Source organism: Podarcis muralis, chromosome 14, assembly GCF_964188315.1.
Source record: "Podarcis muralis chromosome 14, rPodMur119.hap1.1, whole genome shotgun sequence".
NCBI classification, from domain to species: domain Eukaryota; kingdom Metazoa; phylum Chordata; class Lepidosauria; order Squamata; family Lacertidae; genus Podarcis; species Podarcis muralis.
In genome coordinates, this window is record NC_135668.1 from 53763962 (window position 1) to 53789117 (window position 25156).

General features: G+C 47.2%; 1 protein-coding gene across 4 annotated transcripts; it reads left to right on the forward strand.

Moving 5' to 3' along the window:
• The first annotated feature begins 838 nt into the window (after positions 1–838).
• On the forward strand, positions 839–24725 carry WIPI2 (WD repeat domain, phosphoinositide interacting 2). Of its 4 annotated transcripts, none has more exons than XM_028705660.2 (13): positions 839–1164; positions 9972–10054; positions 11131–11265; positions 13347–13516; positions 14865–14961; positions 15428–15525; positions 15636–15728; positions 16921–16991; positions 17329–17436; positions 18647–18811; positions 19547–19654; positions 20761–20858; positions 22400–24725. In XM_028705660.2, exons 1-13 carry the CDS (start codon positions 1091–1093, stop codon positions 22510–22512), a joined length of 1413 nt encoding a protein of 470 aa, XP_028561493.1. In that variant the 5' UTR covers positions 839–1090; the 3' UTR covers positions 22513–24725. The 4 variants fall into 4 exon arrangements, with proteins under 4 accessions (XP_028561493.1, XP_028561492.1, XP_028561496.1 ...); XM_028705659.2 differs by having other exon boundaries at positions 840–1164; positions 20761–20891; XM_028705663.2 differs by lacking the exon at positions 11131–11265 and having other exon boundaries at positions 841–1164.
• Positions 24726–25156: the final 431 nt, after the last annotated feature.

Genomic DNA, 25156 nt, shown 5'->3' on the forward strand with positions numbered 1-25156 from the left:
GCTGGGGTCGGGGGAAGCTTGGGCTTCCCCCGCGCCTGCCCCGTGCCTGGGGAGGGGAAAATTTTTTTTTTCTTTATTCTCCCCCCAAAAAATTAGGTGCGTCTTATGGGTCGGTGCGTCCTATGGGGCGAAAAATACGGTAGTCAATATAGGCACAGAGTTAAATTTTTTAACATTTTCTAATGGTGGTGTGCCTCGAGATTTTTTTCATGAAACAAGTGTGCCTTTGCCCAAAAAAGGTTGGGAAACACTGCCTTAAGGAGCCCTTGCACTATTCCACAGTTAGCCCCCACGTGAGCAGAGAGTCGACCGTGTTTGTTTGCAAATTGTATATACCGTATTTTTCCGAGTGTAAGATGCCCCCATGTATAAGACGCTCCCTACTTTTGGGGACCACAAATTTAGAAAATGACCATATGCACTATCTGTGTATAAGACTTTATTTTCTGAACCGAGAAGGGTGGGGTATAAATAAAAAATTATTATTATTATTACTTTTGTCTCTTTATTTTTTTAAAAAAGCAGTGCTTTTTAAAGAAATACCGAGTAATAAATAGTTGCTGATTTGAAATGTCCTTATTTCATTATGTGGGGCTCCCTAAGCTGACTTCTTCCTCAAACTTCTGTCTTTTTTGCCTCGTTTCGTGTGTTTCTAAAAATTCCCCTCAGGCGCCTCGAGAGAGACCTTTTCGCGCCAAAACCCAACAGTCGCGGGGAGCTGCACTGCGCGCGCGCAGAAAAAACCTCGTGCACCATACGGCGCATGCGCAAGGCACGCGCGAGCCCTCGTCCCGTCCCGTCTCGCGCCTCTCTCCGGAAATCGCGCAGGCGCACGGGCGCTACGGTGGCCGGTCGGGAAGCGCCGCCAATGGCGGCCCGCTTTCTCCGCGGCGAGGAGGGAAGTAGGCGGGTTGGCGCAGGCGCGCTGAAGGCTCCGGCCACTACCGGAGCGTAAACAAGGCGCCGCTGAGAGGGATGAGGAGGCGGCCGGAGCCGAGCGGGGCCGGGAGCCGTCGAGGCTGACAGGCCTCTTTCCGCTGCCCTCCCGCCGGCCGGGGACGGGGGGGCGCCGCCGCCGCCAGGGAGAGCCATGAACTTGGCCAGTCAGAGCGGCGAGGCCGGCGCCGGCCAACTGCTCTTCGCCAACTTCAACCAGGACAACACGTAAGGCCAGAGGGGGGAGGGGGCGTGGCCGAGAGAGAACGCGGGGGGGGGGAGCGGAAGGAGGGGGGAGACGAAGGTTCGAAAACTCGGGGGCGGGGGAGGATCCCCCACCTGGAGCCCCGGTACTGCGCGTGCGCGTGCTTGAGTGGCTATACCTGAGATCTTGCACGCATTGCTGCTATTATTATTACTATTATTATTATTAATTATTGTTTGACTTTATATACCGCCCTATACTTATAGGTTTCTGCTCGGTTCACAAAAAAGATCGCAATACAGTATATAAAATCAAAATAAAATCAATAACCCAATAACACCCCCTCCTCCCAGAAAGAGCCACATTTTAAAAAGTATAGGATGTCCGTCAGGTCAACCAAATGCCCCCCAAAGAGCCACATTTTAAAAAGGTATAGGATGTCAGTCAGGTCAACCAAATGCCCCCCAAAGAGCCACATTTTAAAAAGGTATAGGATGTCAGTCAGGTCAACCAAAGGCCTGGTGAAAAAGGAACGTTTTTGCCCGGCGCCTAAAGGTGCATGATGAAGGCGCCAGGCAGACTTCCCTGGGGAGAGCATTCCACAGACGTGGGTTGGCAGTGACAGCAGATATGTCCTATGCTTATGGTAATATGTTATATCTTGTTAATTATGCTGTTTTACATGTGCAGTGTATATTCCTTTGAAAGAGGGAGAGTTTGGAGAAGAAATGTCCCTAAATGAGGCGGGGGGCGGGAGGAAGAGAAGGCACACACACCCAGGATTTATTCGTTTCTTAGTTTATTTTTATTGCTTTCTTCCTTTTTTAAAAAATCCAAGGAGATCAAGCCAGGTGTATTATGGTTCCCACTGCCTCTCCTTTTTATCCTCCCCTGGGAAGTAGAATTGTAGGGACGCTGAGGATCATCTAGTTTAACCCGCTGCAATGCAGGTATTCGCAGGGGCTTTGTGGAGATTGAACCTGTGACCTTGGTGTTATCAGCACCAGGCTGTAACCAACTGACAAAGACAAAGGGGGGGGGACGACAGTTGGCTGGCTTCCAAGGTCACTCCCAGTGAGCTTCATGGCTGAATGAGGATTCATACCCACTCTTTCCCAGGTCCTGGTCTGATCCTGTATTTATTATTATTATTATTTATTCATTTAATCTATATCCCACCTTTTTCTCCATGGAGCTCAAGGTGGCAACATTTGTAGTTCTCCCTCTCCCCATTTAATCCCCACAACAGCCCTGTGAGGCAGTTCAGGCTGAGAGGCAGTTGACCTGGCTTCCATGGTCACACCCAGCCAGCTTCATGACTGGGGATTCGAGCCCCGGTTTCTCCCATGTCCTGGACCAGTGCTCAACCATTGCACCAGTGTTCCCATGCAGTGTTCATATTTTGAGTGAAGTAAGAATTCACATGGTATATTGGATTTTGTAATCATTGCCTTCAAAGTCAGCTGCTGCTGGTGCCATATTTACCAGCTAGCTTCCCCTGCTTGATTCTCTCCAGATGTTTTGGACTGCAAGTCCCATCGGCCAACATCTGGAGGGCACCAGGTAAAGGGGAAGGCTGATCTAGCATAATGAAGAGTTCTGGATAACTCCTTTTCTTTTCTTTTAAAGGAGGTTGCTGTGTCTTGCCTGGGAGATTCAGATTATCTTTTTTAATGTGTGTTAAAATTTTAGCCTTACAGATAAATGTGGTGGTTTGCAATGGAGGTTAATAATTTCAATGTTCATATGGTATGTTGTTAGGTTTGTGTCTTTATCTGTCGCTTATTTTTTTATACATGTTGCTGTGTTACTTTCATACAAGTATATTGCTCCTTTTGTTAACTTTTGCTTAGTAACATTCTGATGGTTGGATGCAAATAAATCTGAATCTGGCCAATTCTATGAGTGACTGGGAGTTTGCCAAGTTATTCAGATGGCCACTGTTTTATTTAGGGATCTCAGGTGGGTGAGAGATAACCACTGCCAAGCTGTTCATGCTGTTGCCAAACCTGCCTTGTTAATTGGTCACTGTAGCTATGTTGTAATTGTCCCTGTATGTCCTCTTTTCATTTCATTTCCCTCTGAACACACTTAACTACCTTTCCCAACCATGTGTTGGGGTGTGTGTGTGTGCATACTTGCCAGTTCAGGGTTACAATCAATACATCTGATAAGATGAACAAAAGTAAATAATGGGTAAAGGACCCCTGACAGTTTATGGTATATATTGGTTAGCATTGTAAAATGCCTCAAATCTCGTTTTTGTTTTTTGCTACAACAGACTTAACACGCTACCTGCCTGGAAGGTGTATGTGCTGCAGGATGCTTGTATTTTTAAATCAGGTTCTTGGCAGGGAAATATTTAACCTGCAATTCTTTCTCCATTGTGGAGGTGCTTTGATGAAGGTTAGAACCTCGAATCATCACACACACCTTTCTTCCTGAGCTTAGAGCACCTTGAGGTTTGGGAAAAGTGGGACTTACTGCTGAGTAAGCATGCACCATATCTGCATTTCTAGGCACGCTTGCTTAGAAGCAAGTTGCTGGGGATCATAAGAGGGAGACTGCTAAATCTCCAGTGTGTCTCACTGAAGAAGGCTTCGGGAAGGCGCTGGTGGAGAAAAGATCATGACTGATGGCCTGGGCAGGTGGAGAACGAGGGATTGGTGGTGAGGAAGTGGAACTCTTTCTTGATGCCTGCAGTGAGAGCAAATCCCGTAGAACCCAGTGGGTTCTAGCACTTCAGAAAGAATGAAAGGACGGGTCTGTGCCTCAAGCTTACAATATAGAGGATAACACAAGGGCCACTGTGGTGTAGTGGTTAAAGTGTTGGGCTGGGAGGGACTGGGAAGAGCCAGGTTTAAAGCCCCACTTGGCTATAGAGCTTACCAGGTGGCTTATCAAGTCAGTCACTACCTCTCAGTCTTATCTCACAAGATTGTTGTAAGGATAAAAGTGTGCGCGGGGGGAGGGGGGCAAACTGTGTATGCTGCCTTGTACTCCTTGGAGAAAAGTTGGTTCGTAAACTAATAATTCCCAGAGGAAGGGTAGGCAGAATATACCATGTTGCACTTACGCATACCTAGGTTCAGTTTAATTGCAGTATGCAAACTTCACTGGGAAAGCTTTGAGGAGGGGTTTGAAGTCCTTGGCAAGCACTTCAGGCACAGTTCTGAGTAATCCCAATTTGGATTCAGCTGCAATCCCCAAAGCACCCTTCCTTGGGCATATGAAACTGCTTTTTATACTGAGTCAGAGGTTTGATCCATTTAGCCCTGACTTGTCTACTCTTGGCAGTCTTGTGTTAGGGCCTGGGGGTGGGGTCCCAGGCTTGTTGGACTTCCTCACAAGTCCCATGAGTGTGTGGCCTAGAATATGCCCTGCGCTCTCCTGCTGCTGCACCAGGTAAGGGATGTGGGGGTGGGTGTCGCAGGGGGCAAGCCTTTTCTGTTTCAGAGCAGCCTCTCTGATCCACTCACTGAGAAACTTACAGTAAACTTCCCAGGAACGTCAGGGTTTCCTGGAACATAGTATGAAGGCCTTTGGTATGAAGAGTGCAAGAGATGCTCTGTCCCTTTCAAGGCAACCTTTGCCAATCTGGGGCCCTCCAGATGTTTTTGGACTGCAGTAGAGTTATCACACCTCTCTTGTGTGGACAGTGCTCAAACATTAGGTGCATTGAAGTCAGTGAACACCCAGTAGTTTTTCCTGGAAGACACCCACTGCCCTGATGCAATTAGCCTTCAGGGGGAAGAGAGGGCCCTAATGTTTACTCAGAAGTAAGCCCTGCTTTGTTAATGAACCTTACCCTGTAATTCTAAGCAACTGACTTTGGAGTAAGTCAGGAATGGGACAACTGTGGCTTTCCAGGTGTTGCTGGTCCACAGCTCCCATTGGCCATGCTACCTAGGGCTGATGGGAGTCTGAATGCAGCAACATCTGGAGGGCCACATCCCTGCTGTAATCAAGCTCTTATTCTTTGTATATATAAATTTGGTATAACCACCCCCAAATCAAAGACTGTGTGTGTGTGTGTGTGTGTGTGTGTGTGTGTCCGTCCCCATGTCTCCCCTTACCCTCTCCTTGTCCCCAGATTTGTGGCTTTCTGGGCCTCATGGCCTGGTGTTGGTGTGGGGGTATGGGACTTCCTATAATGGGAGCAGAAGCAAGCTGAAACACTGCAGAGTTCTTGCCTCTTGAATTCAAAGTAGGGCTCACCCTGAAGTGCATGGGAAAGAAGTCGGAGTATGTAGTCAGAGTGCGAGGGTTTTGAAATGCTTAAGAGGCGATTGATGGGGCGGTGATAAATAGGCCATTTTGCAGGGAGGAGCATCACCCGTGGGAAGTGAATAAGAGGAAATGATCAGGAGAGCTGTGCCGTTGGGCTGTTTTTGGAATGACTGCTTCCTTTGTGTACAAGGGAAGCCACACAAAATTCCTTTCCTTGATGCTGGGTGACTCGCTGAGATCGAAGTGCCCAAAGGTCCAGGAGCCTGATCCTTTCCTCAAAAGCTTGGCTCTCTTGACTCCTTCCCACCACAGCCCTTCCACAAATAGGCTTGGATAGTCTGGCCAGTGTATGAAATTCTTTAGTCAGTGTGCGTAATAGAAAACCGCTCTCCCTGTGAAAGAAAGTGATCCGAGTTCATATCCCTAGACAGAAGTAAATTCTGCGGCCCAGTACAATGATATTAAATATAGTATGATCGCACCTTGCACGCAATTAACTTGTGTGATTTCAACCTTGCGTGACTGAAAGCCAGCTGGCTGAGATCTTGCAGATAGATTGCACACATGGGTTCTGGTATATGAGTTTTTGCATAGTTGCACCATCTTAACTCCTGCACAAAACAGACTAGTACTGTAGATAAGATTAAATTACAGAAAGTGTAAGTGACAAAACTTGGGAATTTTAGCACTATGGTGTGGACTTATTTAAATAAAAGCACTGAATTTATGATAAGGCAGAGCTCTACCGCCCCTTCATTGCAGGAATGTTAAACTAGACCTTTCTGTTGTGGTACAGAGGTTTGTGGATATCATTTGCTGTAGGTTCACACTGAAATAAAAGTGTGTGGAGTGAAAGAATTGATTTCTGTGATTATTGTTGATAAATTCCCCAGCAGTGAGTACATCTTGAGCAACAATAAAAAGAAGGGTTTTGATATGAAGAACAGTGTTCTGTTTCAGGTGGATATAGGGGTTATCTTGAAAGAAATGTTGTGGTCTCTTGTTCTTACATTGTACTCTGGTCTTGTATGCAGAATGCCACAGTCCCACTTATCACATTAATAATAATATATTTGAGGCTTAGTGGGACGCGGGTGGCGCTGTGGGTTAAACCACAGAGCCTAGGACTTGCTGATCAGAAGGTCGGCGGTTTGAATCCCCGCGACGGGGTGAGCTCCCGTTGCTCGGTCCCTGCTCCTGCCAACCTAGCATTTCTAAAGCAGCTCAAAGTGCAAATAAACAAATAGGTACTGCTCCGGCGGGAAGGTAAACGGCGTTTCCGTGCACTGCTCTGGTTCTCCAGAAGCGGCTTAGTCATGCTGGCCACATGACCCAGAAGCTGTACGCCAGCTCCCTCGGCCAATAAAGCGAGATGAGCGCTGCAACTCCAGAGTTGGTCACGACTGGACCTAATAGTCAGGGGTCCCTTTACATTTACCTTTATTTGAGGCTTGTCAGATATGCTTAGTGTATGTTTTTTAAAATGAGAACCTCAATATTTACCAACCAGAGCTAGGTGCAAAGGATGTTCAGTTAGAACAGGATACTTCTGAGCACTTTCTGAGCCCAGGAATTTGTATTTAGTACCAGAACTGAACTGGACCAAACTCAGTCCTTTCACCTATAAGTCTACTCATGGTTTGCTTTCTTCAGGTCAGCAGGTGGGGAAAGTTGTTGTCGTTTAAAACATTGGGAGTCTTGCCCACCTGTGACAAATTACCCAGAGCTCTGCCAGCAGATCCTGAACCTCCTCCTCATGCGCAGAGTACCTGCTGTTGAGAGACTTGTGGAAGATGCTCAAAGGAAGTGTTTTGCAACCACAGTGTGTGTTTTGTCTTCTGACAAGTGTAGTCTTAATTATTTACAACCACATATCACAGCATGTTAGTAATCGATCTTTGGTGCTGTTTGGAAGGATAATGGCACAGGAAGAGGCTGTTTATCTTTCAAGGCAGTTCTTCCAATCAGACCTCAAAATGGGGGCTGGGTGTTGCATGAACAATTCCCCCCTCCCCCTGTTTCATTTTCTCTTCGTAGCTGCTGTTCGCGCAGGCAGCACGATGGCATTGCTAGCTCAGAGATCCTAAGGAGGGGCCGGGAGAGATGGAAAGTGGGCAGAATTATACCATGAACACCAGAATCCCTAGTCCTTTAGGATAGGGATGTCCTACTGGTCGATCGCGATCTACTGGTCGATCGTGGGGTGTCCCTGGTCGACCGAAGCTCAACAACTCTGGTCAATCCAACGGGTAGATCACTGCCAGTTTTTTATAGTGGGAGTAGATTGCAGTCTCTTGGAAGTTGGACGTGCCCGCTTTAGGAGAAGGCCATAGCAAGATGTTTGCCTCGATCTCCCTAGGCACATACTTGTAGAGGGAAGTTCACATCCCTAACAGGACAGGGAACAGGGCGTGCCAATGTGAGCTACAGACTGGGTTGAATGTGCATCCTCTTGGTCAAATAGGGAAGGGTCACAGCTGAATGGCAGAGCACCTGCTTTGCATGTGGAAGGTCCCTCGCTCAGTCCCAGTGGCATCTCCTGCAGAGTCACTGCCAGTCAGTGGAGACAGTACTGAGCGAGGCGGACCCAAAGGTCTGACATAGTGTGAAGCAGCTTTCAGTGATAGGTTCAGCCTTCTGTTTGGGAACAGGGGCAAGGCCAGGGTTCTGTCCTCCCCACCCCCCAAAAAAGAATCCCCTCAACAGTTTGCCGTGTCAACACGAGGGCTATATATGGATTGAGGCAGTTGTGCTTTTGTCACATTGTGTACACAACACCTTCTGGATTCCACCTTCCAGTCCCCCTTTTTTTGCCGCAGAAAACACTTACATTGTTATGTCTATTTGAATTACCTGTCAAAACAACATGCATTTCCAATAAGTGTTGGAAATGTAAAGAAATTGAAGGTACTTTCTATCACCTTTGGTGGACGTGCCCGAAGATTAAGGCTTTCTGGGATATGATATATAATGAAATGAAAAAGGTACTTAAATGTACTTTCCCTAAAAAATCAGAGGCCTTTCTCTTGGGCATTGTCGGCCAATTGGTGTCAAAGAAAGATAGAATTTTCTTTATGTATGCTACGACAGCAGCAAGAATACTCATCGCAAAGTACTGGAAGACACAAGATCTACCCACTCTGGAAGAGTGGCAAATGAAAGTGATGGATTATATGACACTGGCTGAGATGACTGGCAGAATCCGCGATCAGGGGAAGGAGACAGCGGAAGAAGAATGGAAGAAATTTAAAATTTATCTTAAGGACTACTATAAGCTTGATGAATGTTAGAATGTTGAGGTTATGAGAAAGAAAGGGTGACAGTGATATAAGATTAGACTGAAGGAAAGATTAAAAGGACAGAGGTTTGACAGAAATATTTAGAAGTTGCTAAAAAACTTTGGACATTGGGATGCAGAAAGGGGAGGTATGGGGGAGTCTGTGAAACAAGGTTTAGGAAAAAAAAGGTTACGAAATTATACACGTTTGTATGTCTTTTTATATGTTTGTATTGTTTTAAAAATGTTGTAAAACCAATAAAAATTTTTATATAAAACAAAACAAAACAACATGCAGCTGTTTTGTGTGACCTCCAGTGCAAGAAAATGCACAGGCACGCCAAGTTGAAGTGAGTGATTTCCCCGGCAGGTAATAAAAATGACACAGTGCTTCTCTGCTTGCTATCCCCAGCTTCTAAATGACAGGATTATCGCTGATCCACTTGGCTCTCCAAAAATCAGGCCTTTTTGCTAGGTCATCAGCACAACAGCTTGTTGTGGGGTTTGGTCATTTGATTTAGCGTCTGATACAATTGACAATGGGCAGTGCAAGTTGCACAAACCTCAGAACAACAAATGCCTTAAAAATAAAGGCTTTCACTACATGGCGCACATTACAACTAAGCATTTCAGCTTCCCCAAAGAGTTGTGTCTCTTAAGGGGAAATGAATTGTCATGTGATTTGTGTTCATGTGTCAGTTATTTGGTCTGGTCAATATCTGACTCTCTTGAGGACGTGCCTTAGCAATAACTTTGGAAAAAGCAAGCACTTAAATTTCTCCCCCTCCCCAGGCCACTCAAAGAGAAACAGTTTGCCCCACTCCGGGAATGCAGTATGCAAAGAAAGCACTATCTCACGGGTGCAAACAAATCACACAGCCATTATCAATATGCACATAGTTTTATGTTCTGCTCTTACTGCTCCTTGCAGCATGCTCTTTTTGAACCTTGGTCTGCATTTATTTCTGCAGTACGGCAAATAAAGAAAAGAATGGGGCTGCTATTTTGGTTTTGCAAGCAGCCACGTACTTGGATGATGAAATTGGTGAGCACGTGATAATCCAGGACAAACTGTGAAGTTGAACGCGCTTGTGAGAGAGCTTGGGGTGCTCTGTTGCAATCTTTGCCAACCTGGTGCCCTCTGGATAATTTGGGCATGACTCTCACCGGCCCCAGTGAGCACAGCCACTTTCACTGGGGCTGATATAGTCCAATACTTCCGGGAGGGCATCAGGTTGGTGGAGGTTGCTGCTTGGTTTTCTGTGTGAAACGGCGAGTTTGTTCCGTTCCCATGCTTCATTGACCTCATGTCTTGCTTTGCAGGTCCTTAGCTGTTGGCAGCAAATCAGGTTACAAATTCTTCTCCCTTTCTTCTGTGGATAAACTGGAGCAGATCTATGAATGCAGTAAGTGTATATTTTAATTCCCCTTCTACCCCACCCCATGCCCCCTTCCATCTTTATGTTGTGGTCACATTTTGGACTGAGCAGATAGTTTCTGGGAAGACTCCATCTTCTCCTCCAATTGACTGCCCCCTGCTCTAGTAGCCTTACTTGCCTAATTGACTTGATCCCTGGGCTTGCCTTCCTAGCTGCAAGGACAGCAGCCAGCTCCTTGACCCCAAACATCCGAGCTTGTATGTTTGGTATTTTTCTGGAGCTTCTTTCTTAAAAGGTCTGTTTGCATCTCTTATTCCAGAAGCCTCCAAAGCAAAAGAGGGAGAGAGAGATGTTTGGGCAACTTAAAATGGTAGTCTCTAGCTCCAGCACATGCAAGATTTTCAGCAGTGCGTTGCTGACTGCAGGCAGAATTCCAGTTGGTGCTGGCTGCTGGGGGCAGCTGCTGTTGCACTGCTGGCAAGCAGCGAACCTGTCCTACAGGGTTGTGGTTCATGACTTCAGTGAGAGATAATAAACCACAAGTGGTATATTGGGGTCCCTGTGGCAGCTCTGCCACTTCAAAGAAGACGATGCATCTGTGATTAATGGGGGTCAATGGTGGCTTGCTTCTGCCCCACTCTGCACCTTCATTAAAAAAAAAAAATTCAACTTGGCCTCAACATGGGTTCAGCAGATTCTTCATTCTGCATTTCCATGATCTGCAATTGGTCCATTTACATGCTGCCCTAGCCCCATGTGAACAGCTCAACATCCCTGGGTCCTAACTCTCCCTTTCCTGGCACAAATGTGTTCCTAGCTTGTGTCCATGTGGCTCAACCACCAGACCCAGCCTTTCTCTAACTGGGAGGTCTCATTTAGATTTTCACAACTCACGTCATGCTTTGCATCAAACCAGAAGAAATGTGACTTTCTTGAATTATTTGTGATATGTGTCTTGAGTTCTTCCTGGCTTGGAAGCTTTGATTCTGAATAGAGGGTGGAGGGGAGTATCTGTTCCCCTCTGTCTCCTCTTTCCACCTTTTGGGTGTTTTATGCTGTTTGCTCCCCCAATGTGTTTTTGACATTACCCCACCCATTTTCAGCACAAAGAGGATATCTGGCTGTACGGTGTGGCCTTGGCTGGAGCATTGGTATCTTCTCACATTACCAAGCATTTTATGTAGTTGTGCAGGAATACGAGATGAATCACGCTCAGCTTTTTGAACATTGGTGCAAAGGTACCCAAGTTCAAGGATAGCTTTGTAGTTTACATGGGGAAACACGTTTGCCGTTTGTACACAAATGTTTTCCCAGAGCAAGCGCAAACCGTGACAACATGTGGGCATATACATGTACCTAAGAGACATGGTTGTACCACAGCCTGCAACGTGTGTGTTGTGCAGAAAACAAACTTGCCACACAAAAGTGTGGTGCTGTCCTAAAGGACAAAACCCCTGCGTGGTGCCGTTGTTTGTGTTTCACTCTGCTGAGTAAATTGGGTGTGTTTCGCCTCATTTGATGGGCAGGCATTGATTAGGAATTGATGAGCCGCCCCGCCCCCCAACTCACACCTCTGCTTAGTGTGGGGAAATCCACCCACTAAATCACACAAGTACAGTTTGTCTTCTTTTTTTCATTTTTGCTCAGCTTTTGGAGCAGATAGTCTGAAAGGAGTGAATTGCCCTTGGTAACGGAAATGGCACTTGCTTGATAGACCCAGTAGATGAACCAGAACCCCTTCAGGCTTTAACTTCTGGCAGTTTTCCTAGTTGGCAAATGTCAACCGTTGCACCGCTTGATACAGTTAAGATTTATACTAATGGTTCTGGCCAGGAAGCCTCCGTAGCTGCTTGAAATCTGTTCCATGGCACATGCTTTTAGCAGGCTCTTTATTTACAGCTTGCTCATCTTCAGCAAGCAGAAGGTTGGGCTCCCTCCCGTTCTGTAGTCTCCCCCCACTTAGCAGCTTTGCTCTTCCTGCTGTAATATTAAGGTCTATTTACAGCCAGCCTAGCCTCGGATATGTCAATCTATTGATCCTCGGGGAAGAGCGAAGCTCTAGCCAGCTGCAGTTTAGTCAAGCACCTGCATGTTCTCACCCAGTTCAGTCTCTCTCCCTCAAACCCTGTGCCTCTTTAAATAGAAAAAATGAGGTAATTGTGACCAGACGTGCCTAAAGTTTTGGATGAGAGACCTTTAGGAGCAATCTTAACACCTTGATCCTAGGCACACTTTCTTGAGAGTATGTCCCATTTGATTTCCATGGCGTTTCTTTGTAAGTGTACACACTAGCAATCTGATACGAGCATTTTAGGGTTAGCTCTCTTGTCAGCAAATGGTTTTCAGATTTCCCTTCCCTCAGGGAGTCCTTTGCATATAGACTTTCCATCTGATCAGCCACTGTCCATGCCACAGAGGATTCTAAGGGTTTAAGTGACAGGAGGATGGATTTCGGTTCAATATTAGGAGAATCTTCTTGACGGTGAGAGTAGCTGAACAGTGGAACCAATTTCTTAAAGCAGGGGGTAGGATTCTCTTTCCTGGAGAGCCATATTCTGGGGATGCTCAAGCTTTGGAGTTCTGCATCAGGATGCGATGCCTTACAGGCCACCTGACATTTTTTTTCGGGAGAAGGGGATGACTCTGGAGGATGTAGGGCCACAGCCAGGCTTACTGGGCATCTCCATTGTGAATGGAGAGGGTGACACAGAACATGCTCTACTCCCCAGCAACTGCAAATTGCAAAGTTCTTTCAGCAAAGCTTGTCAAAAATGACTACAGTGGTACCTCGGGTTAAGTACTTAATTCGTTCCGGAGGTCCGTTCTTAACCTGAAACTGTTCTTAACCTGAAGCACGACTTTGGCTAATGGGGCCTCTCACTGCCGCTGCCACCACGCGATTTCTGTTCTCATCCTGAAGCAAAGTTCTTAACCCGAGGTACTATTTCTGGGTTAGCGGAGTCTGTAACCTGAAGCGTATGTAACCTGAAGCGTATGTAACCTGAGGTACCACTGCAAACCCTTAAAGGGTTCCAGGGAACCCTAAGGTTCACCTGAATACAGTTTTGAAACCGCAGCGTCTCCAGACACATTAAGAAGGGGATATGACTCTTAAATACTGTCTTTTGAATCGTGTTGCGTCTTTGCTTTTGCTGGTTCTGGGGTGGGAGGTGCAGGCCGATGAGGCAGGAGAACGGGGCAGGTCAGCAGCAAGAGGAGTGACTTGAAATTCTGATTTGCTGTGTGAACAGCTCCTTTGCACACCTTCATCCTTCATTTTGTCAACTTTTCCCTACACCTCTCCTTTCTACCCCTGCAGCTGACACAGAAGATGTGTGCATTGTGGAGAGGCTCTTTTCCAGTAGCTTGGTGGCCATAGTGAGCCTCAAAGCCCCCCGCAAGCTGAAAGTTTGCCACTTCAAGAAGGGGACAGAGATTTGCAACTACAGCTATTCCAATACAATCCTGGCTGTCAAGCTTAACAGGCAGGTGAGTCGTGATGCTTTTGTGTCAGGCTTTTGTTTTCCATTCATATTTAGTATTTTATTGATTTGGTTAAGCAGAGTTCAGATCCCCACTTGGTCATGAAGCTCACTGGGTGACCCTGGGCCAGTCACTTGCTCTCAGTCTACCCTACCTCGCAGGGTTGTTGTGAGGATAAAATAGGGAGGAGAACTATGTCAGGCACCTTGAACTCCTTGAAGGAAAGGCAGGGTACAAACCGCAGCAACAAGAGAAAAGAGCAACCGTAACAAAAAGAAAGAAAACAAAGAATCAGAAATGTAAAGCGTAAAGGACAAAAGGCCTCTTTATTTGTGGTCAGTCCAGTGTCTAGGAATAAGTTTGAAACTGTGGTCGCAAGTGGGTGGGTTTTGTGGCACTGGTTCTTTCTAACAGTAGAAGGGACAGTAAAACTTCTTTTTCTGGAGACACCTATGCTGCTGACAGGGGCCTCTTGCGACCTGAACGCTTCTCCTTGCACCAAACAAAGAAACAACTATATATCTCATAGAAAGCTAGCCTATAAGAGCAATATCATATGCTAGTTTTCTATGTACAGTGAAGACAGCAAAATAGGAGTTGACCCTGTTTCTGGACTCAGCTGCTGCAGGTAGGGGCTCATGCAGATGAATTTCCTCCTGTCCCTGTGACATGCTCATACCGGCCATGCGTAGTTTCGTTAAGTGATGTTTGTGGCATCAGAGGCATTGGAAGGGGGGGGGGGGGATACATTGGTAAAATTTCCCTGGAGGCAGGTTTTGCTTGCTGATAGCAACCAGGCAAGTGCCTGTTTTCCAGGCCTCCATTCTCAGACTTGAACATAGCACCACTAGCTCTAGCTTAACAGGGTGACTGGTGAGTAGTCAGTCACTTGATCCAATCCAATAAATAATTATCATGGAATTTTTGTTGGAATCTTGCTTAGTATTTTGTCCCTTGGCAAAATACTGCAAGATATTCTAATCAACCCTTATTTATTTTGAGCACAGATATTTTTGTTGTGCAGGGCGAGGTGATAATTGCACTTCCTTCTGTCCCAGAACACAAACACACATTGCCCGTAGGGCGAAGAACAGTCAGGATCTTTCTTGAATTGAGGTCAGGATCAGGTGAGGCCTCCTAATAACAGGTGATCACAATTGCCTCGCCTAAGTTGTGGGAAAGGAGGCTTTGCCTTGCGCTTCTAAATCAATATAATCCAGGCTGGCAGATTTTAAAACTGCCTTCACTAGTCACTAACTTCCTTCCCTAGGAAGCTTCACTCTGAAGGTTTTACGCTGCTTCAGGATTTTCTCTTCATTCTCTTCCCTCTCCTTTTTTTTATTTCCCTCCTCAGCGATTGATCGTGTGCTTAGAAGAGTCTCTGTACATACATAACATCCGGGACATGAAGGTGTTGCATACCATCAGGGAGACGCCCCCCAACCCCGCAGGTAAGGGAGACCATTCTCCATTTCCCACACATAATCTTTGACACAGTGAAAGCACCACCCAGCTGTAATTCTGCTAGGAGGGTAGCTCAGTCAAGAATTAAATTTGTGTTTGTATAGTCGACCCTCCTGGTTGCATATTCTTCAAGGGGCATATGACTACAGACATAAATGCGCTGGTTCTCTCGCTGTTGTCCTTCTCCTGGCAGGTGTTTGCTCCAACAGGCCTTGGGGAACTGACTTTTTAAAGGAAAAGGCTGTGTGGTTTTTAGCTTTTTGTATTTTACCTGTGCTGTTCGTGCGAACCGCCTTGAGTCCCAACCACAAGGCCACCTTAAAATGCTCCCTGTCACCCACAGGAACTCCAAACCCTGTCCTGCAAGCCTCGGTGACAGCTGCTTTCCCTTCCCAATCCCAACTGACGTGTTTGTAGCCTGAGGCAATGCCCCCCTTTTCTCTCTGTCCCTAGGCTTGTGTGCGCTGTCCATAAACAACGACAACTGCTACCTGGCCTACCCAGGCAGTGCCACTATTGGGGAAGTCCAGGTCTTTGACACCATCAATCTGGTGAGGTTCCACAAGCATCTTTCCTGCTCCTGTGCCCAAGGAGATCTTCCCTGTTTGGTGCTGGCTGCGCCTGTGCTAAGCTCTTGTGCCCCTTTTTTCTTCTTCTGCAGAGAGCTGCTAACATGATCCCTGCTCATGACAGTCCTTTGGCTGCGCTAGCTTTCGATGCGAGCGGCACAAAACTGGCCACGGCGTCAGAAAAGGTGAGGGCCTGATACACTGACTTCTGTTTTGAACGGGAACAAAGGCAGCATTTCTGTGTGGGCTTTTTGAAAGAGTGAGTTGAAGTGCCCAGAAGCCTCTTGCAGTGTTTCTGCTTGGGAATAATCCAAAATGTCAGCACAAACCTCTCACCCTCCAACTTAGGACTTGAGCCGCTGTTTCAGCTATGAACACCCTGTCATGCTAAGCTGTGCATTGGTTCTTTTTATCAGGTGGGGTTCTGCCCACCTTTTAAAGTATAGCTGTATTGTCAGGGCTTTTCCTGCAGTGGCACCATGTTATTCCTGATGAGCATTCTCACAGATCCTGGCAGGAAATCTCTCCCGTTTGCCCTGTCCCACCCCACAGCAGGTACAGTGCTGTATCTTGGAATTAAACTCTGTGATGCGGTAGTGACATTGATGACAGCCCTACACTTTCCAAGCTTGCTCATCCTCTCAAATTAAGGTTACCAGGTGTCCCCCTTTCCCGGGGACAGTCCTCAAATTTACAAATCATTCCCCTGACAAAATCCACTGAATTCTGCATGAAGGTTTTAAACCCCAGTGGACATGGCCAAGGATCTAAAAATTGCTCTTTCAACCCCAGCCATTTTGGTTCCTCCCAGTATAACCGGGGTGGGGAACCTCTGGGCTGTGAGTCAAAGGTGGCATACCAGACTTCCCCATTTTGCTTGACAGGCCATTGTGGAGAAGCCACACACCTCTGTACCTGATGTCAAAGGTGATGGTGCAGGAGGGGCGAGGCTGGGACTTCAGGGGAACACTCAGGAGCTGAAAGTGGGCTCCAGATTGTTCCTTCTCTTGGAACAAGGCAGGAGCAGGCCTTGCCCAATGAGGAGGGAACTGTTTCCATTAAATCGAAACTGCTGTTTGAATCCTTCCCAGCCCCTTCTCCCATTTCCATCTCCAACATTGGGGACAGAAAGGAGAAGCCATGGGAGGCCTCCAGAGCGCAGGGCTCATACCACCCCTTGTCACTGCGGTTTCCGTGCTTGGGAACCCCGCACAAGAGAATTTTGACAGGCAGGCAGGTTGACCTGCCTGCCAGAGTTGGCCCACAGGGTGGTGACAGCCAAAGATCTCTCTCCCAGAGCTAGATAGGTTCAGCCCCTCTGCTCTAGAACTAATTGAACATTGAAGTCTTTGTTTCTCACCTCCTTTTTCCCAACAGGGGACGGTGATCCGGGTATTTTCCATTCCAGAGGGACAGAAACTCTTTGAATTCCGAAGGGGTGTGAAGAGGTGAAGTAAAATGCTCAGTCTCAGAAGCTTGCTCTTTGCAGGAGGTCCCCCCCCCCCCCAGCAGTTGAACCTGTGTCATAGGTAGCTGTGTTTCTTCATGGTGGGGGGGGGGAGGATTCAAAATCTGCAGAAGGGCAAAACCTTTGTTTTACAGCAGGAAGCAGTGAGCAAGTTTTCGGGTGCCTCAGAATTCCCCAGCAGTTAAATGGGTGGGACCCGACGTAGGCCACTGTAGAATGTGGAGCAGTTGCCTCTGTCTAGCTGCCGCCGCCTCTTCTTCCTCCAGTTGGGATGTGGAAACTGACCGGCCGTTTTCTTTTCTGCTTATTCCCTCCAGGTGTGTGAGCATCTCCTCTTTGGCCTTCAGCATGGACGGCATGTTTCTGTCCGCATCCAGTAACACGGAGACAGTGCACATTTTCAAATTAGAAACTGTGAAAGAGAAGTAAGGAAACCTTTCTTTGCATAGCTGCCCACTTAGATCCAGGGTGGCCATAGGGTGGGTGGCAACCCAGCTCTGATCTCTCAGGCTAAGGGTTTTCAGTGTGGCTTGGGGGGGGGGGGTTGCCGCATTCCTCTCTTGTTTCGGAATATTCTCCCCAGCCACTATTCATCAGGTCCCTAAGCTTGTGTCCAACTAATGTAGGCATGTTCAAAGTCCTTTTCAGGGTGGCGCTGTGGGTTAAACCACAGAGCCTAGGGCTTGCCAATCAGAAGGCTGGCGGTTCGAATCCCCGCGATGGGGTGAGCTCCCATTGCTCGGTCCGTGCTCCTACCAACCTAGCAGTTCGAAAGCACATCAAAGTGCAAGTAGATAAATAGGTACCACTCCAGCGGAAAGGTAAACGGCATTTCCATGCACTGCTCTGGTTTGCCAGAAGTGGCTCAGTCATGCTGGCCACATGACCTGGAAGCTGTACTGAGCATGACTGAGTGGTAGGTAGGTCATAACAGTGGTAGCTTTTTAGGAGCCAGTTTAAAGCTTTAAAATTCCCAAACTTTTGACGTGTTGACTCTAGGGTAACTTGCTTTTTGCTTATATATTGTCCAGGATAGATGAACTTTTCTTCCTTGTTCAGAATCATTACTAGCTGTTGTGAGTGTCTGCAGAGTTCTATATTTGTTAGCAAAGCAGGATATAATAAACACTTTTGATAAATATTTGTCTTGGTGTAGAATCGGGGTGGAACTGGGCTGTTAAGGCAGTGTGCACACACAACAACCAGTGTTATTGTTTCTTTAAAATTTGTGCTGCTTGTTGACGTAAATATAGGATAATTGTTAAGGCCACATTGTTTCGAAGCAAAAACCCAATGCAAGCAGTGCTGTAGTAAACCATATAGTGGAGAGAGAACATTAAAGAAAATGTTTTTTAAAAAATAAATAAATCTGCCTTTGGAAATAAAGTAAAGCTAGATCCACCTTCATCTCCAGAGGCAGAACGGGGAAAGTCCCATCTTTTCTGTAGAGGCTAGTCTATTTCCCAAATGCAATGGAAGACTTGTGCTAATGTCTTGAAAGAGCAGCTGAAGCTTAGAGGAAGTTATGCTTCTGCCTGTGGCTGTAAGCCAAGACATACTCAAATTTGGCAGAATTCTTCTTGTGATATATGAAGTGGTGCAAGTGTAATTTCCACTCTCCTTCCTTTCTTGCAGACCTCAGGAGGAGCCCACAACTTGGACGGGTTACTTTGGGAAAGTCCTAATGGTCTCCACAAACTACCTGCCTGCCCAGGTGACAGAAATGTTCAACCAAGGCCGAGCTTTTGCCACCGTCCGCCTCCCTTTCTGTGGGCACAAAAACATCTGTGCGTTAGCCACGTAAGTACAGAGCACTGAGTGGGGAGGAGACTTCCCCCCACATCTTTCACAAGCTCCCTACAGGTAGAGATGGAAAGGGAGGCAACGTGACCTTCTGAACATATCTGTGTTTGTTTGTTTTTAATAATCATACTGCATTTGAATAATGCACAAAACCCAGGTTCCTTTGTGCACAATAGTAAGGCCTGTGAGGCTTAATTGATCAGCTGACAGCAAAGTCCTATGCATGTTTAAAAAGGTAAAGGGACCCTTGACCATTAGGTACAGTCTCGGACAACTCTGGGGTTGTGGTGCTCATCTTGCTTTATTGGCCGAGGGAGCCGGTATACAGCTTGACTAAGCTGCTTCTGGTAAACTAGAACAGCACACGGAAACTCCGTTTACCTTCCCGTTGGAGCAGTACCTATTTATCTACTTGCACTTTGAGGTGCTTTCGAACTGCTAGGTTGGCAGGAGCAGGGACTGAGCAATGGGAGCTCACCCCGTCGCAGGGATTCGAACCGCCGACCTTCTGATTGGCAAACCCTAAGCTCTGTGGTTTAACCCACAGCGCCACCTGCGTCCCCCTGTGCATGTTTACTCTGAAGTAACTCCCATTCGGTGCAGTTGGACTTACACTGATCTTTGTAAAGTGAACTTAGCTGCTGGGAGGAAAGCAGCAACTTTAAAAACCACACACACATAGTTAAATCTTACATAGTAAGATTTTTAAACTTGACTAGGATTTATTTGCAGAATCCAGAAGATCCCTCGGCTGCTGGTAGGAGCTGCAGATGGGTACCTGTACATGTACAACCTGGACCCCCAGGAGGGAGGCGAATGCACCCTGATGAAACAGCACAAGTAAGTCTCCTGTCCTGCTTCCTCCTTGTGAGATGCTCCCATTTTAATTTTTTTTGAGTGTTCCGTTTCAGAGCTAGGGTGAAGCATTGCCTTCATATAGGTGGCTGTGGTAGCCATGGTTAGTTCTAATGCACAGTTTGCTACCATAGTTGTTTTAATTCTGTCACATATTTTTACACCGCCGTCAGGGCAGTGTACAGCATATGTAAAACCGTAACGCAGAACAGTAGGCCCAATGCCCTACAACAATTTTTAAAAGCTAGCGCAAGGCTGAGCAAAATATACTGTCATGAGTTGGGAGGGGTCAGCCTGGATGATGCCCTGAGTCCTTTCCAGTTTTTGGGATCCTGTATCTGTGGCGGTAGAAGGCATGAGAGCAAGGTTGCCAAACCAGTCCCTTTTTCTAAGCCAGTGGTGTCCAAACTTTTTTCAAAGAGGGCCAGATTTGATGAAGTGAAGGGCAGTGAGGGCCGACCAAAGGGCCAGACTTTAGGCCCTCGAAACAGACTTTGGACATGCCTGTTCTAAGCAATGGCTTTGGCTGACCCGTTAAACATAATTTGCATAACCAAAGAATGTGCCATAGAGCAAATGGGTGGCCTTTTCACCTGCCCTCCTTCAACTGCTAGGTAGAGGAGCCATAGCCAGACTAGTGTGTGTGAGCTGAGCCAGAAGCAGGCTGGAAGCTGGACACACTGAGATCCGCTTGCTCTGTGCTGGATCCAAAGCAGTGCCTGAAGAAGGAGACAGATCTGTTGAGGCCTTAGTGCGGTGAGCCTCTCCATCTTAGGCTTAGGTTGTACAGGTTGTTAATACCTGGCGAGTATTTCAATTTTAACCTGAGGATTGTCATTTGTCCAGTTTTAGCTTTAATTTTAATTTATATGAATTAATTTTGGGTTGCATTTGAATCAATTGATTGCTTGTTTTTATGCATATTGTATTATTTATATGATGTTAGCTACTCTGAGTCCAGCTCCAGCCGGGGAGGGCGGGGTACAAATAAAAATTTATTATTATACATGTAGATGAAACCATAAAGACAACACAGTCTTTCTTTCTAAGGATTGCATTGGTCACCGTTCGCTCTCTGGTTCTTCCCATAGGCTGGATGGCAGCATGGAGCCAGGCAATGAAATCCTAGAATCTGCATCGCACGACCGGCCGCTAGTAGCACAGACGTACAGCACTGCTGTGACTAAAGGTACTTATGTGCCTTCTTCGCCTACAAGGCACGGTAAGGATGGGACCAGGGTGGCTGAGTGAGGAGCCTGCAAGGGGGGTGCCCATAAGAGGCAAGTTCCACGTGGCCTTCCCCATAGGGCATGACTCCCCTGCCTCGCCCCTTGGGAGAGGAAGACCGCCCTGGTCAAGAAGGCCGCATGAGCCACTCGGCCTGGTCCTTTCGTTGCTCTGTTCCTTGCCAGAGGCAAGAAGTCAGACATCACATCCCCCTTTATTATGAATGAAGCGTTGACAAACCTTGAATGTTATGTATAAATGGTAATCCAGTCTTTGGGGGATGGGCTGTAATTTAGTAGTAGGACAGCTGCTTTGCATGTAGAAGGTCCCAGGTTCAATCCCTGGCAACACCTCCAGGTTGGGCTGGGAAGGTCCCCCTGCCTGGAACCTCGGAGAGCAGCTGCCAGTCTGTGTGGACTACACTGGGCTAGATAGACCAACCGTCTGACTTAGTATAAGGCAGCTTCCTTCGTTGGTTTCCCCCCCCCTCTCTCTCTCTCCCTCCCTTTCTTCCTTGTATTGTTATGGTAATAAATGTATTGAAATGAAATGGGGCACAGGAATACCCAAGCCAACTGACCATTTTAAAAAGCACTCATTCCCCCCACTTGCACTTCAAAGTGCTGCTTTCTCGGGAAGCTGCCACCCCACAAGGCTTGTCAGGAACTTGGGGTTGCGCTGCACCAAGGGTACTTCAGTCCCTTTGGGTCTCTGGGTGGGGAGGAGAAGAGGCTATTGACCCCTGAAGCCACCTCTGCCCCATCCTGTGTTCTGCCTTCAGTCTCCGTCTTGGCCATACCCACCCCTAGCCAGTAAGGGGCACCTACTGTGGCCAAACTGCCTGGGTGTCACCGTGGACAGTCAAGCCTTTTTGATTACCTGGGTCTCTGGAGATTAGCACTTGAGGCTGCCATCCTAGGCATATTTGCTAGGAATTAAATTGAGTTTCCCTCTGAGCAAGCGTGCTTACAGATAGAAAGTCCACATCTGCATCTGTATTTATGTATAAATAAACTCTCATTGAGTGGTACTCCAGAAAACAAAGTTTGGTAGCAGTATCAAGTGCTGAGGCAGAATATATTCACCTATCTCTAGCCTGTAATGAGGTTGAATGGTTCAGACAACTTTTCAGTGATCTACATCAAAATTTTCCAGAAATTGTAACCATATTTGAGGATAATCAATCATGTAGAAATATGACTGAATCAGAAAAATGTAGACCTAAAACAACACTTAGATATCTGCCATGCCCGTGTGAAAGATTGCATTTGAAAAGGGTGAATGAATCTCAGGTATTGTTCCACTGAGTTTATGTTTGCAGACATTTTTACAAAGCCTTTGACTTCCCTCTCCCCCTCCTGCATGGCAAGAGATCTTGAAGTATCTGTCTTTGGGTTGATGCTGTGATAATGCAGTGTGTAACCTACTGCCCGCCTGGTTACTGTAGGCTCTCCATGTCTGTGTGTGGCTTCCAAAACCTTGCACTTTTCATTCGTCTTCCAGCCTATACCGAGGACCTGGGCGCGGTTGGTGGCGCTTGCCTGGAAGAGGACGCCAGCACCCTGCGGCTGGACGAAGACAGCGAGCACCCCCCGATGATCCTTCGGACGGACTGAACTTTGACCTGTGAACTCCACTCCTGAAGCCGAGGACGCAGGCCTGACCCCTCTGGAGGATTATTGTGTCTGTGCTGCTACGAACCTTGACCCGGGCTGAGAGCAAGAGGGAGGACGGCGGACGACTCTGAAGTCATTTTAAAACAAACACACACACAAACAATTGTAGCCGTAATGCTGATTTGATGCCATGGAGGTGGGGGGGGGTAGGGTGGGGAGGAATATATGGTTTCACTTCAGTGGCTTTTAAATCCTGCTTTACCTTTTAGCTGTGAGGATATATGCATATATATTTTTCGTCGTTGTTCCTGTTGCCAAAACCTGCTCTCTCTGTGCAGCCTTCGGCACCTCCTAGCTTTGCATGCTGCCTTGTGCCAAGCAAGCAGATCACTTCATAACGAAGAAGTTTGCCGAGTTCTGGGGTTATCTCTCTCTCTCTCTCTCTCTCTCTCTCTCTCTCTCTCTTTTAGAAGACAAATACATGTACAAAAATAACACTTGGCATCCGTGAAGGGAGGAGCAGCAAAGTTTGCTTCTGGGTGCTTTGACTTCTTCCAGTGCTCTTCAGCCTTACCATCCCCAGATGTGGGTGGACTACCTCTTCCATCGTCCACAGCCAGCTTGGCCCGATGGTCATGGATGATGGGGCTTGTAGTCCCTCCACATCTGGGTGCCCAAGGATTTGAAGGACATTGGCTTATTCTACTCGGACAAAGGTTCCAGGTAGTTTCTTGCGCATGGGCTTTCGGTTGCAACTCCTAGAAACATGCAGCGATCTCTCTCTATTTTTCTTTTCTTGGGTTCTTCCCATCACACCACCTCCCCCCTCCTGTCCAGCTTCACAGTTTATTCCCTCCTTTCTTCCCCGCCTCCTTCTCTCCTCCTTTTTCCCTGGACCATTTTGTTAATTAAAAACTCCTTCTAAATGCTGCCTTGCTTGTGGGACTGTTGTGTTCTCTTCCGCAGAGGGGATGGTGTGCCTCTGCTCTGGATCTCGCTTCTTCCTCTCTCTTTGGGGACGTGAAATGGAGAGAGTGACCAATGCAGGCTGGACATTCTTTGGGAGCAGGGGAATCTTCTCCCTTCTGTTCTGTCTTTGTCCGAAAGTAGGGTCAGTGTGTTCCAGTTTCAGAGGTGTTGGCCAGTTAACTCAGAAAGCATCCTCATCCTTCGGTCCTTCACGTCCATCTGCTCATCTTGCTTCAATCCTTGCAAAGCCTGGCATCTTCCTTCAGCTGGAGCTCCCTTCACAATCTGTCAGCCCTCCTCTCATGACTTCTCCCTCTCCCGCGCCACCTTCAGCTGGCCAATATTTGAGCTTTCCCCGAGTTCCTCCTGGGCGAAGTGACATGCAGAGCCGCTGTCGAAATCCGCCGCCCTGTTACTGGTACTCTCCATCTGCCTTCACACCCTGCACTGTGGTACCACTTCAGTCAGTCATGGCTTCCCCCCACAGAATCCAGGGAGCTATAGTTTGTTAAGGGTGCTGAGAGTTGTTAGGAAACCCCCTTACAGAGGTCCAATTCACCAATGGTTGCACCACTCTGAGAATTGCAGGTCTGCGAGGGGAGGGGGTGGTCTCCTAGGACCTTAAACCACAGCTCCCAGAGCGCTTTGAGGGAAGCCATGCCTGTTCCGAGTGGTATTGTAGCGCTTTAAATGCATGGTGTGAATGTGGCCTCACTCCGCAGCCCATAGTGGGGCTTGGGAGATGGAAACATGGGGCAACTTCTACCATGCAGCACTGGAGAAGGGAGTGCTTGTTTCTGTTTCCAGGGTTGGCCCTGTGATCCCTCATGTAGTTGTGATTCCAGTCAAGGACCCCAAACCTCCATTTGTGGCAGCGCACCTGAGCTACAGCTCATGCACCTGTGTCTCAGTTTTCATCCCAGACCTCTCAACCTCCAATTCTTTATGTAATCTCCCACCTCCCAGCCGCAGGAACAGCAGTTCCGGCGTCAGGAGGAGGGGCAGGTTTTCGTGGAACTGCAGGGACTCGCGAGGAAGTGACCAAAGCTGGGCAAAACTGCCGCCCTCTTTTACAGAGCTGTAATGTGCCTTTTTTGGTTCTTAACCTTCCAGTTTGTTTTCGATGAGCAGCAATGTGTGTGTGGGTGTGTGCGTGCAAACCCTTTGGGTGTGAACCTCTTGTTTTCCTTAGATTGTCAGCCAGCTTTCTTTTTTCTTTTTCGATTAAATTATTACTCACTCTCCCTTTTTCGTGGCGTTCTCTTCCAGGCAACGAAAGAATCGTGAAACCCAATACGATGGCACTCTCAAGGAAGGGGAAATGAGTTTGCCTCAAGGGGGAGGGGGGGAAACATGCCCGTGGGTTTCTCCCTCCAACGGGGGCTCACTTCCCTCCCAAACTGCATTCCAGGCTCAGTTCAGGCAAGAAAGAATGCTCTTTGTAAAACCGAGCGAGCACCCAGGGCATTTTGCTGCCCAGGTCTTTATCCCACCCAGCAATACTTAAGCAGAAACTAATATGAAACAATGCTTTGTAATGACCTTTTTAAATATATATATATATATATATATATATATATATATATATATATTTGCTTTCGTAGATTTTCACGGGTATAGGTATGCAGGTTTTGGTGTCCTCGGGTGTCTTCCCGTGTAAAAGTTGGGGTGTCTA